Consider the following 14,685-nt stretch of genomic DNA (forward strand, 5'->3'; position numbering starts at 1 on the left):
TCTTATTACACGGATAGGCTTAGGCCAATAATATGGGTGGGATCAGTTGTCAGACTTAGGAACCACCAAGAAATCTCAGGAACCACATGGGTAAGGAGCAATACGGGGCACCTTTGGAAAGGTCATCTTTGATAAGCAATCTTGCTATACCATTGTCTTTCATTCAGTTTCTAAGAAAAAAAGATACCGAAGTCTATGAGTTAAAATCTTACTGGCAGCCAATGAAAAGCTGAAGATGACACATGTACTGCCAACTGACTCTGTGAACACTGGCTCAGTAACTAGGGTGGGTCAGAATATGCACAGTAGGACTATGATTCCAGGGTTGCAGAAAATGGGGGAGCGGCTGGGGTTTTCCTTTCAACTTTATGAAATAGCATCTTGTTATACCAACAATCTACCATTAAGCTAAATAATCTGAATTCCTTCATTGTTCCTTCTGAACTGTTTCCAAATTAGCATTCCCTTTAAAATTGACTGTACATTTCTCAAAGTACTTCACTATGAAAACATGAAACTATCACATTCTTTTCTTTAAACATATCTGATAAATGCCAACAGGAGTGGATGGCTACATATCATGTTTGTATTTATGCATTCCAATATTCAATGGCCATTCCTCTTTTGTTTGTAGCTTATTACTGTTAAGATCGTTATCTCTAGAACTTTCTTGCAGATTGTTCTTGTTGCATATAATGGACTTTTTACATGAATATGTAGTTTAGTCCCACCAAAAGCACCACTTCCCCTGTGCATGAACATAATAGAAGAAAATAAGTCTGATTATCAGAAACTCCCAGAAATGTTCAATGATTTTAGTCCTTAGGCTTACATAGATAAAGCTGATACAATTTGTCATGATTTACTGCACTATCATTTAAGTCACATTTAGTTCAATCTGGACAACGTGCTTCTAATGTCATCTGACTCTGCTGCTATCTTGGGGTAAATTATATCACATTAAATGTTGTTCTTACAGCGTTAATCCTACCACCTAGTTGTGATTGCCCCTATGAGGTCAACCTCCAGGGCTCCAGACCACCCTGGAGAAAATCATGGCTATGCAGCAACTAACCATCCATTACCACAAATCTGATGCCTGCGGGATAAGGGTTCTCCACTGCTTTTCCTTTCCCTTTGAGTCACAGAAAGCACATAGGCATGGCAGGTGTTGCTTGACCCAATTCTAAATTTCAGATTACCTCCTAATTAAATATAATGCAAAATACAGAGTGACCAAAGAAGTGTATTTCTTTTTAGAAAAGAGCTTTAACTACCATTCCCTATGGGCATTTCAAACCTTTCCTTGGTAGAATGGCCATTAATCAACATTTCAAATTTTTGAATTGACTCGAATTTTATAATGACTAAAAATATAATAAATACAGGGGCGCCCGTGTGGCTCGGTCGTTAAGCGTCTGCCTTCGGCTCAGGTCATGATCCCAGAGTCCTGGAATCGAGCCCCACATGGGGCTCCCTGCTCAGCAGAAAGCTTTCTTCTCCCTCTCCTGCTCCCTGTACTTATGTTCTCTCTCTCACTGTCTCTCTTTCTCTTTCTCTCTGTCAAATAAATTAAAAAAAAAAAAATCTTTAAATAAATAAATAATAAATATAAAGTTCAGATGTATGAAAATGTTTAAAAGTAATTATCTCATCAGTTTTGATATGGTCCTCTAAAATAGGAGAATCATATTATTTCCTCAACATAATAGGACAAAACCAAAGCACCTTGAATTTGACCCCATTCATACTTTTTTCAACTATCTAGTGGGTTTGTCATAGAAAAGTATATGAAGAAAATCGGTATCCTGTACTTTGTATTGTCTTAAAAGAAAATCAAGCAACCACTTCTATCTTTAAAAAACTCCCCCAAACCTCTGCCCTCCAATAAAAACATAATCAGTGGAGAAGGAGTTAAAAAGTATGTATACAGATACTTTAGGACTAGTCAAACAAACATATTAATAATAGATAACCAACGCTCCTCTGCGAGATGTAGTCCGTGAAATGTTACAAAACGTTAAGTCTCCTACTTGTGAAATGCGTCAACAGAACCATGTGTATGAAGGACAGATCCCCGAGGACGACTCCATCTGTATTTCCAACCACAGCTCTCTGTTCAAATGAAAAGACAGAGGATCTTTGCAGGGTTCCTAATTGTTCAGAGGCTTCACCTAATGACTCTCTAATTGGCCCTGTATTTAGGACTCGCAGACAGTGGTGCGACTGTAACATTCCCGTCTTTGACAGTCATACACTCCAAGGCCAAGAAGAAGTTTCCCATCAAGGAGAAAAATATATATATATCCTAAACTCTCACGGAGAGAAAGGATATTTGGGAGTAGATGTCTCGATGGTATAAGAAAGTTATATCTGGACAGTGAAAGCATTTCAGAAGTGGTTTATCTGTTGAAGAAAATAGAGCATGCAAAAATTGTGGAGTATCTAGTCGGCAGAACACTTGTATTTCATTCTTTTGTTTTAGGATAAAATGGGGTGCCTCCCGAGGGACTCCAAATAGAGTTATCAATCATGAGGAAGCTACCTTCTACTAACAGAAGCAGAAGGGATATAAAAGCTGTTTCAAAGAGCTACAGTGTCTCTTCTTATTACATAAATCACCTGGATCACATTTTTAAAATTATCTTTCATGTAAAGAAATTGCTTGCTTAAATAATTAGTCTTTCCAGCAGGTTTGGCCCGAGCCAAGAAAAAATGACTCTTTTAATCCAGTCATAAGGTAAGACACGTAGAATTTTGCTACCCACATTCCTGCATTTCTGATGGCTTAAGCCATATCTTAACAATTTCATATACTCCTTCATTTCTCCGTATTTCAGTTTGCTCATCTGGAAATGGGACTATATTAATTATCTGCCTACGGAGATGTTAAAAGAATGAAACAAGGCAACTGAGGTGCCATAAGATTTTGTTCCAATTTGTGGCAATGCTTACTTTTCAAAAAATAGCTTTTAGTAAGAAAATAAAATAAATATATTTTCGTGTGTTTTCAAATGAATCTCCTTCCAAGAGCCTCCTTCAGGAATGACATTGTGGATTTTCAGTGTGGGGAGAACAGAAAACTGAAGCCCATCCGAAGTCTGGAAGAACCAGATGTGATGCAAGGAGGTATTTTGATCTTTTTGCCATTGATTAGTTGGCATCCCTGTGGAAGGAGCTAATTAGAACCAATAACACAGCCAGGTGGCCAAGCTGGGTACTGGAGTAAGTCCTCCAGCGCTCATGGGAGTCGATTAACACGCATGAGGGAGAAATGGCTTTCCCTTGTAGTGAGGGATTCTAGAGCACAGTCGGTCACCCAGAAAGGAAATTCAGGAATTATTATCAATTCTGGATCCTGTAGTCACAAATCAGTTACCAACTACAATGCACAGGGAGGTCTGAGAGCTATTTTATGAAAGCAGTTAATATTGGAACTTCTGAAAATAAAAACTCCTCCATTATGTTTAAACAATTTTACAGATGCACTCAGAGCAATAAATAACACATTTAGGCTAGGAAATATACTTTCTATTCTTGCATTAATTAGTTACATTAAGGGCTTATAAATCAGACCCTCCTTGGACAAGAAAACTGGCTTTCTTCTGAGGAAAGCCCCGGCCCCGTAGCATGCTGGTAAATGTTTAATATCTGCCTCTGAGGGGTGGCAGGAGGGCCTGAGTTGTTTTGTTTGTGTATTTTCTTGATGTCAATACTTCCACCATAATAGATTTTTAGCTACCAATATGATCTCACTAGAGGCAGAGTTGGAAAGAGAAGGTCAACAACACCCTGCTCTATAGAATGTTCTATCATACAGACACAATGGATAGCACAGTTCACGGTACGATGCAGTAAAATAATCAGGAAGGGTTGAGTTTTTAATTTAATTTAAAATATATACAATTAATTTTTAATAAAGTCTGGGTTTAACAACCGACTCGCAGAATTTCTAGAAATGTAACCACGAACTCTCCCCAGCTGGTACAAGCCAGCTCCAGGACCTCACTCCCTCCACCCCGTGCGCTTCCTCATCCACATAAAAGGGATGTGTATAGAAAAGAAATTAGAAATCAAGGCCTAAGAAATTCGATTTAAACACAGGGGTGCCTGGATGGCTCAGTCAGTTAAACGTCTGCCTTCGGCTCGGGTTGTGACCTGAGGCTCCTGGAATGTGATCTCAGGGTCCTGGGATCAAGTCCACTTGGGACTCCCTGCTCAGCCGGGAGCCTGCTTCTCCCTCTCTGCCCCTTCCCTCTTCTCCCGCGCACTCTTTGTCAAATAAATAAGTAAAATCTTTGAGAGAAAAACCATAAGGATGACTTTGCTAATAGTAAAAATTTCCATTCTCAGAGATATTTTAGAATCAACAAGAGAGTCTTCAGTGTTGGAGAATCATGCATAGTTCCTGCCATGGTGCTAAAGACAGTTCTAGATTGATTTCTTGAGCACCTCGCAAATCTAAGATGCACTACCTTTCTTAAACTACCACTTACAAGAGCTTCCTCATCAAGAATTTATATTTTAAATACAAATTGATAAAGAGTTGCCATTAACGAGGATTCTCTATTTCCCGTTATCTTAATTATGCTCATTTACAGCTAGTTATCAGTACAGGAAACATATGAGTGTAGAGCATTCTTCTTTGTACCTTAATTAACCGATTTAACCAATCAACCTCTATCGCCTAGGGCTTCCCACATGCAAGCACTTATTATACTACACATTAATCAATAGCAAAGTATAGCCATGTCTCTAATTACTGGAATCGAGAGAAACCATCAGAAATAGATTTACGACTTATCATCACATCCATTGACCTCATATCTCTTACGAGAATCCGATAGCTAAAATCCTATTCCAATACCTCTTGTTAATAAAGGAACTGGGTATCTGTAGGAAAGCATTCATAATGCACGTACCCATGAAGGGAGTGGAGAGAAGAAACTCAAACACTTAATTCTACTTTATAATTCTGAAATACAATTAATCAGGAAAACCATTCCAAAGAATACTCCTCTAGGCAGAAAAGAAAAAAAAAAAAAAAAAAAAAAAAAAAAACAGAAAGAAAAGAACAAGATCATTAACGCTGCCATGATCTCGCCCTGTTTCCCAACCCGTTGCCCACTGGCTTTCACCCTTGTATCTCTTTCCCCATAGACAGACGCTTTTCCTCCAAAGCAAGGAACTGGGGATTGTCTCACCAGCAGCAAACACAGCAGCAATCTACTTGTTCAAAAGTTTCACCTTTCCTATGGCATCGAGTAAGGCGCAACACTCTCACAAGAATTGTTTATGCCCATCTTAAAATATCTGTTCTCTAATTCTCTACCTAGACCGTAAGATAAAAATGTTCTATCAAAGGGATTTAGGGCCTGTGTCCTATTTTATTTTAGTATGTTTGCAAAATGTACCAAATTAAAAATGTAAATGAGTTTGGTGGTGTGTCATTTGCCGTTTAACTGGCATTGTGAATACTAATCATTGATAAAGTGTTATCTTTTAGTCTAATGTTATATTCTGTTGTAAATGCATGAAGATTCACACACATTAATAGCAATTAGTGTTAATGGGGATTAGAAAGCATGAATTTTTGATGCACCTAAGAAAGAAGGTCCACTCGAACGTTATCAAGTTTTTGCTAAATAGTCTCCCTAAAATTGACATTCAGAACACCTCCAAAATGTTTGAAAATCTCACCTTTTAATATTAAAATCACCTTCAAGTGTGACATGAGAAGTATTACAAGAAAATCAAAATGAGTAATTTTTGTTGTCTTTTTCATCTTCTCCTTGTTGTCTAAGCTACCAAAAAGTCCTAAAAAGCTACCCATTAATGAGCTTTCCTTTTGCAACAATTAATATATTTATTCTCCTATTCCATATCACATTCCTCCACAATGACATTAGGCAGCTAACTGTAAAAAATGCCAAACTAAAAGGCAGCCAATTCTGCAGCCCCATGTCAGGGCTCCCCTTGAAGCAAGCAGAACACAGCTCAACACAGTGCACAAAGCACACAACCTTAGATTAAGGCTCTGCTCTCTCAAATACACTCTGCTTCCTTTCTTCCTGGACACTTCAGTTGTGCTGGTCTTCTGTTGGGTCCATTTTTTTTTTCTTCCTAGCACTATTATTGTTTCATTTGGACACTGGGACCTTGGGAGAAAGGAAGGGACATTCTTCTACTTGTTTATCATCTTGTTTTAAAAGCCCTCAAATTCTGTGTTTTCTGTTCTGGCTTTTGTTTTTATCTTTAATAAGTCATTGTTACTGAGTAACAATTGAATCCTGCTATTTTAGGCAAAACATACTTCACCTGATAAAAAACAAATGCTTAAGAAAACAGTCCAAATATACATATATAGATCTGTTCTTTTTTCTGCTCATGCGTGTAAACTCTTGCAAAGAAACTATGCAAAGTTTATATTAATGTGCATTTTGTCTCTAATACCCAAAGCTCAAGTAATATTAAGTCAGAATTTCTTATACTGAAAGTATTTGAAAGTCTTCCTTATGTAATCAAGATAATTGTCCAAATTTTTCCTAGAATCCCAAAACATACATTGTAAAATTTGTAACAGAATTGTGGAAAAGATGAACAAAGCATTTTTTTTTTTTTTTAAGTAGAAAGTACTAATGAAGTTCTGGGGAAAGAAAGTAATTTATTTCTCAAAATCTTATGATATGGATTACCCTTTTAGGGGAAAACAAAACAAAACAAACAAACTAGGCAAAAGAAAAACCAACATGGAAGTGACCAGAACGAAAATGATTTGATTAAAATTGGGGAAAATTCCCAAAAAAATCAAAAGCACTTGACATTTTATGAAGAATAAAGTAAGACAGTATAGACAAATATTTCTATGTTGGAGCACTTACGCTTTCTCTCTGTCTCTCTCTCTCCGAGTGATTTCATCCAGGGCTTTAAAGACCAGTGTTGCTCATGAGCCTCAATTCTGAATATTTAGTCCAGTCTTACCCTCTGAGTTCCAAGCTCATAAACCTTACAGGTACCCCGCCTTAGGTATCAGAATCCCAAAGTGTCTCCAACAGAACCTTTATGCCTCCAGGCAAACACTCCTCTCCACCTTCACCCCCACAACACCCAATTCTCACACTTTCAGTAAAAAGCACCAGTTATATTCTGTTATATAAGATGTGTGGATCAGCAAGTCCTAGGCATCCTACCTCCTAAATCATGTCTCAAGTCCATCCTCTCCCCATCTGTTCCGTTATGACATGTGTCTGACTTGCATTATCTCTTGCTCAGAATAACGAAGAGCATCCTGTTTCCCATTTCCTCTGGTTTCCCTCTAATCTGTTCTCTACTCAGCAGTGAGGGTATTTTGAAATGTAAGTCAGATGATGGCAGGACTTTGTTTAAAATGCTCCAGTGGGGGCACCTGCATGGCTCAGTGGGTTAAACGGCTGCTTTCAGCTCTGGTCATGATCCCGGGGTCCTCGGATTTAGTCTGGTGTAGGGCTCTCTGCTTGGCGGGGAGCCTGCTTCTCCCTCTGCCTGCTGCTGCCCCTGCTTCAATGCTCGCTCTCTCTCTGACAAACAAATAAATAAAAATTCCTTAAAAAAAAAAAAAAAATACAGTGCTCCAATGGCTCCATATTGCTCCTTAAACAAAGTCAGGTGTCAAAGCACGTGGACAACACCAGCTCATAGCACGCAGTCTCTCCCACTGCACCCTAGCCACACCGGACTCTTGTGCACCTAGGAACACACTATGCTCTTTTAAAACTGGCGACTCTGACCATTTGGTTTCCTCTGCTGAGAATGACCAAGAGTTGGTCATGCAAAGAGAGGCGTGACCAACTCCTGGTCATTCTTTTAGACTCAGCTTCCAGATTCTGGGAAGTCGTCCTGACCACCCCCTCTAAGAAGAACACTTTTCATCTCCTTAATGACACGGAACAACATCTGTGAGTACTTCATCTTTGTTTACATATTTATTGACAGCCCTTCAGCCCTCAAATATAATTCACACCAGTAGGCCCCCTGCTTAGGGACTCTGAATATTTGTTCAATGTTGTTGATTATTTCAGGTCCAAGAAGCATAGAACAAAGTAAAGAGAGTGCAGACTCGAATCAGAACACTCGTTCCAGCTGTATGGTTCTGGGCATGTTACTCAAACTCTCTTTGCCTTAATTTCTCAATCTCTAAAACAAGTGGTGGTGAGAGAGATATGATTTCATAGACAAAAAGTACCTATAATAATGTCTGGCACATTAAAAAATTCAATAAAGTTTAGTATTCATCTATGCATTAATTTATTCTCCAAATATATACTGAGTGCTTACCCTTTGTAGGGTAGAGTGGAAGATCCCATGAGTAAATCAAAGTCTTTGCTCTTTGTGCACTTAAAGTCCAGTAAAATAATTAGCACATACACAAAGAGATAAACACAAAGAAATATAAGATTAGTGTCCTAAGAAAATAAAAGAATAAAAATAAAAGATCAATATTCGTTGGCTAAGGGCTATCATAATACAATAGCACTAAGTGGCTTAACCCCCAGAAATTATGTGGTCTCACAGTTCTGGAGGCTGGATATCTGCAGGCTCGACTAATAGGGTTTTGGCAGGATTGTTTCCTTCTGAGGGTCAGGAGAGAGAATCGATTCCATGCTTCTGTCCTAGCTCCTGGTGCTTCTCTGGCAAACTTTGGCTTGTAGAAACATCATGTTAACCTCTCTGCCTTCCTCATCATACGGCATTCTTCTTGCGTGCATACCCATGTCCAAGTTTCCTCTTTATATAAGGACACCGGTTATACAGATTAGGGGCCCACCCTATTCCAAAACGACCTCATCTAACTAAGTACATCAGCAATCACCCTTTTTCCAAATAAGATCAGATTCTAAATTACCAGAGATGAAGACTTCAAAATAAAAATTGGGAGGCAGAGGAGTAGGGAGGTACAACACACAAATCAACCTATAACAAGACCATAAGAATAGACTATTTCCCAAGCAAATCCAATACTTCGAATGTATACTTAAATAACAAGATAATAAGAGAGCTATAAATGGATCTGGATTTGTAAAAAAAAAAAAAAAAAAAAAAATTTGCTAATGCAGAATATTTTAAGGATTTCAACGGCAACCATGTTATAACACCAGTCTCGTTATTAGGCTTAATTTCATTTCCTTAACTGTTCCTCAGTTTCATAAAATGAACCAGAGTTTTTCAATAAAGAGGAGGAATGGAAACTAAATGATTAAGGATTATATTTCATAGGAGAAAAGAAAGAGTTGGTAAAATGAAAAGCATGTTAAAGCAAAAGTATCAGTGTATCTGCGTAACAAAATAAATGTATCTCTGCATCCACTGCCAAATATGTAGTCCAGATGAGTGCTATATTCCATAAAATTAAGTTTAAAACATGTTACCACAAGGACACCATCATCATTCAGACACCTCTCAACACATTTTACCTCAGCATGACTGGGTCACAGGTGGTGACAAGATAACTTGAATGTGGTACGGAGAGAAAGTTAACTTGGTTTTCACTGTGAGGGAAAAAACCAACACTAGTTGTCTTTAATTTGAAAGAATGTTCTCTAAAATAAAAACATAAAGACTATGAATGTGTTCAAAGCTGTGTGTTTTCTATAAATCTTCTAAAGGTTTCTGTTACTGTAGATCTGTAAAGCAAAAGTTTAGAATTTTGTTCCGCTAATTATTAGGCCTAAAAGGCATATGGCTGTCACCTTTCCATAAAGTGATGCAATAAATCTCCTCTAATAATACAACAACCAGGGACAAAAAAATTCTGTCGAATGTGTCTTCAAGTCTCCTCTGTGATATGAAGAAAATGTCTTAAGCTCTGTGGGAACAATCTCTGCTAACCTAGTAAGTTCAACACGTCAGTGGGGCCCCTATAAGAAGATGGCTCTGTGGCATGTGGAGTCAATTTTAGACTTTAAAAAAAAAATGCAATTAAGACTTCTTTAAATGTGGTGAGTAAAAATGATTTATTAAAAGCCTATGATCAAGTGTTCCTTTTTATTTCTAGATTACACATACATGATCATAGAATACACATTATTTGAAAACAAGCAAAATGAAAAGTATCCTTACAAAAATATATATTTGAAAGTCCTTAGGTGACCCGATGAATCCATTACACAGTGGTGAATGGCTTTTTCAGAAAGGATTACTTGGCACAGTTTTCTATGGATGCGCATTCAGGCTTCTCAGTTCCTCTGTAAATTCATTTAGTAGAATTAAGAACAGGAATGTAAAATCTGGGGCAAATACACAAATTTGCTTAGGGGTAGAAGCATGGAGAAAAAGTAAGGATGGGAGATGACCAAAAGAAAGAAAGTAGAAAGACCGAGATTTTTGCAAAACAAAGCTCACCCAAATACACTAGCCTAAAAATGAGTTCTGTCCAATTCCTATTCCCAACCTGATGTTTCACTCCAGAGGAGGGTTTGGAGGAAATCTGAATGAGATAATAAAAACCTTCCCTTGTTTCTTTAACTTTTAGAAAGAGCTAATGTGCCATCTTTTAATGACCCACATAGTTACCCTTAGTCATTAGCATGTAGATTCTTTTCAGCAAATGTGTTCTCCACATGCCATTCCCCTCTCAACACCCACTCTTATTTACTGCTTCATAACCTCCAACTTCCAACAGTTGGTGGGAGCAGGAAAAAAAAAAAAACATGAAAGGGAAAAAAATGACAGCTGGTTTCAGTGGAAAGAACACTAGATCTTCTTACCCGGTTTTTACCGGTTTTACCCAGTGGCATGTTGGAGTTGGCTTATACCCGCTCAGAGTCAGTTACATTTTTATGATTTTGTGAGCCAGTTGTTAAATTAGAACAATTATTAAAATTAAATAATATAAACCTAAATTTAAGTAAATATTAAAACAAAGGTACTAAATATTTAAAACATATCCTTTCCTATTTTACTGTGTTTTACTTTCACCATGCTTTTGAGGTTATTTATGACTATTTTATCTGTATGCTAGAAATACTATGTAATGGTGTACCTAAAACTGGCCAAGGTGGGAATATTTACACCAAAGAAATTGGCAAATGCTAAAAATCAGGGTGTAACTCTATTCTGTTGATGATCTAGGCTTCAGAAAGCCATGGATAATGTTTTCTAGTAACATACATTAAACCTAAAATGTGTCATGTCATTATCCTGTCAATAGCACGCAAAAAAACTCGGGAAATTTTCCAGCATGTGAAAATGATTACCCAACTCAGCAAAGAAATCTGCTGAAGGAGGAGGTCATTGAGAGGACGTGACCGTCAGTTGACCCTCGAGCTGGACCAGGACTATACACGCCTCCTTACTCCTTCCCCTGTCCTTGGAATATACATCTTGCCCACTGTTGGTGTCGTTTCAAGGACACAGCCTTGAGAAAGCAGTGTGCTATTCAGACCATCCAGATGGTAACCCAGTGAAAGACTCTGTTAAGATTCTAGAAGGTGGGGCAATGACCTACTCATCTTGTAGCAACTTCATGTGTAAGTTACCTAAGCAATGAAATCTACCACCTACCAATCTGGAGTGGCCTGCCTCTTCCTTCAGTCTCTCCTCCTTTCCCTATTCAGGGAAATTCAGGGCCAGTTCTGAATTTCACCCCAGAGGTTTCTGAGGTTGTGAACCAGCAACACATCACTGATGGAGTGAAATTCCAATACTGGCTTCCTTGGTTCACTTTCCTATTACTCCTCAAAGTAAATAAAGACATCATCCAGCATTCATATCAGAACTACAGAACCAAGTGTTAACCAAATTCAACAAAAAGATCTGCAGCATTAAACTGGCTATATAAAATTTATGATTAAAGAACATTACATATAATAGTAGTCATAGTAATATTAGTCAAGTGAATGCTACACATTCTTTAAATACACTCTATATAGTGCATTATACAATATCATAATGTAATAATGTATGCAATATAACACATACTTGTTTTGATTGAGATCCAGTTATTAAAGGTTTACCATCAACCCTGTCTACCATGAGAAAACTATTGATTTGGAAAAGTTGTTTAACTCTGAGTATCATCTTCCTTATCTGCCAACTAGTGATATGAGTGCCTTCCTCAGAGGACAATTTTAGGAGTAAAATAAAACAGTTTATGCTAAAACCCAGTGTGGATTACAAATGTTAATTATTATCAAACATTCAGCAAATACATTTCAGCTCCTAATATGAGCTCTCTTAAGAATTCTCAAGTTTTGCAAAGATGAATAATGTTTAATCCTTCTCCTCAGGTTGCTTACAGTCTAGAGATGAGAGAGGCAAATAAAATGATATAAGAAGATGAAATGTGATCCAACAGAGAAGAAAGCAAAGTGCTATGCAACTCGGGGAAAAGAAGTGAATGCTTTTACCTGGAGCACCAGGGAGCACTTCACTGAGAAGGTAGAATTATGAGGTAAGTTTTGAAGAGTAATTTGCATTTGTACCAGTTGAGATGGTGTATGTGGAAAGTGGAGGCATTCCAGGCTGATAGATGAAACAACAAACATATCATCATCACATATATTATAATACCAACTAAGGAAATCATAATTGTATTGATAAATCCACTGCATCAAAAACCCTTACATGTTATTTCCACGTACAACAGAATTATGCCATTATACATTATGCAATCCAGTGTGCCTAACAATAATCTTGCATAGTCAAGAGTTGACTAAATATTTATTCAGTTTTTTCCAATTTATAAGCCATGTTCATTTCTAATAACCGAAGTGTAAATTATCCTAAGACCTTCTTTCCTTAGTGAAAGAAAACATTCATGTACAGGTGATTTTTTAAGTTATTTTTCAGGAAACTCCTCTGTATAATATGTCCTACTCAACAGGACAGAAGGCACTAGCCTATAGACATAAAGAAAACTTGCCCCTCACTGCAATTCTATAAATACATAAATCATGCACCTATTATGTAAACAATGAAGAACAGGTCTAAAGTGAGGGTTTAATGGGAGAGTGGAACACTGAGGCAAGAGAAAAGTGAAACCTTTTAATACATTCATGGGAACAAGGGCTAATTATCAAAGAAAGAGCATTATTTCATCTCTTAGTTAATGAGTCCTGCAAGGGCTGACATTACTCAGTAAAGTTCACTGAAAAGCTTTTCCCCTTGCTAGTCAAAATACGCTAGTTAATGTTTGTGACTTTAAAAAACAGCACTTTGAAGAAAGCTTGGCCAAGCATGTACAGAATTTAAGTGTAAAAGGAGAAGATGTCTGTGAATCTTTCACACAAAAAAGTCTGACAGGATGGGTCTGTAGCCTTGACCTCAAGTGACAATGGAACAGACCACAGAGCCAGTCTGGGTCCCTACAGGACATATATTAGAAAAGCATCCCCCCTCCCCCAACACACACACACACACTGAAATGAAAGCCTTTTTCCCCTTCACTCTGGATCTCTCACCTCCCAGTACATGCTCTCCCTCGGCAAGCCACCCTGCCAATGGAGCCTTCCACTCTGTTCTCTCCCTGATGACAACTGTCAGTCTGTCGCTGTCTGAACCTGCAACATTTCAACAAAATCTAAAAGGAAATTGGAAGCGCAGGGGCTGAAATACTCTGTTTAAAACCACACAGCCAGACAGACCCTCTCCCTGGAGATCCAAGACTCCTCAAGCACCACCTTTCAAACTGCTGAAGGTAAGAATCGCCCTAGTCTTAACTGTAAGAGTTAAAGCGGTTTCTGTCTGCTCAGAACCTGAGCACTCGCAAGCACCTTCTAATCAAACAATGTTACTGGAAATCATCCCGAGAAGAAAGAGCCCGCAAGCCCCGGGGAAACTTCGGCAGGAAAGCGGAGGGTGCTAAAGCCAGTGGTCCAACACGGGGCGGGGTGCGGGGGGCGGTGCGGGGAAATCGCTCACTCTCCCGCGCCGCGGCAGCGGCCCCGGGACCTCCAAGGCGACGCCCGCAGGGTGCGCGGTGACCCCCAGAGCGCGGGGCCAAGAGGGAGAGACCGCGCCCTCCCGCCAGGCCAGGGTGACCGGCTGAGCGCCGGGGGCGGGAGGGCAGTGCGAGTCGGGGCGGCGGGGAGGCGGGAGTCGCCGGGAGCTCCGAGCTCACACGCCCACCCGGCGCCAGGAGGTGCGGGTCCGAGGGTCCGCTGAGAGGGGCCGGGGAGGCCGGTCCCAGGGCAGGCTCCGGTCCCGGGACGGGGGCGCGCGGGGCACTCACCAGCTGCAGCGCGCAGAGGCAGATGAGCGAGCAGCGCCCGGTGCAGCAGCCCATGGTGCCGGCGGCGTCCGAGCGGCGCGCGCGGGGAGAGATCTGCGTCCTCCGGCGCCGCGGCTCCCGACTCCGGAGCAGTCCCCGCCCGGCGCTTGCCCGGCCCGCGGCCGCCGCTCGCGGCTCTTGGGGTCTGGGCTTGCGCTCCGCCTTTGTTAGTTTCCCGGGCGGGCAGAGGTCAGTCCGGCGCGATCCCTGCCTCCCACTGTGCAGGTCTGCTTCTTGGGGAGGGGGAGCCGGGCGGGCAGGGCGGGGGGTGGAAGGGAGGCTACAGATGGTGAGTGGGTGGAAGTCTGTTTAGGGGAGGGGAGTATGAGGAGGTGGGCGTCTGAAAAGTGGAGTGGGCTGTCTGGGTTGGGGGGGTGTGTTTGTGTGTGTGTGTGTGTGTGTGTGGTGGGAGGCGATGAATGAAAGGGAGTGCCGCTGAG

At 40.1% G+C, this 14,685-nt stretch overlaps 1 protein-coding gene across 2 annotated transcripts in view; it reads right to left on the reverse strand.

The window, feature by feature from the left end:
• NKAIN3 (sodium/potassium transporting ATPase interacting 3) overlaps positions 1-14,476 on the reverse strand; it is a 624,835-nt gene extending 610,359 nt beyond the window's left edge. For both annotated transcript variants that reach the window (XM_045979725.1, XM_045979715.1), the window contains exon 1: positions 14,207-14,476. In XM_045979725.1, coding sequence (XP_045835681.1) covers positions 14,207-14,260 — 54 coding nt within the window. In that variant the 5' untranslated portion in view covers positions 14,261-14,476. The remainder of the gene's footprint in view (positions 1-14,206) is intronic.
• Between the last annotated feature and the right edge of the window lie 209 nt (positions 14,477-14,685).

The sequence above is a fragment of the Meles meles genome, chromosome 1, assembly GCF_922984935.1.
Source record: "Meles meles chromosome 1, mMelMel3.1 paternal haplotype, whole genome shotgun sequence".
NCBI classification, from domain to species: Eukaryota; Metazoa; Chordata; class Mammalia; order Carnivora; family Mustelidae; genus Meles; species Meles meles.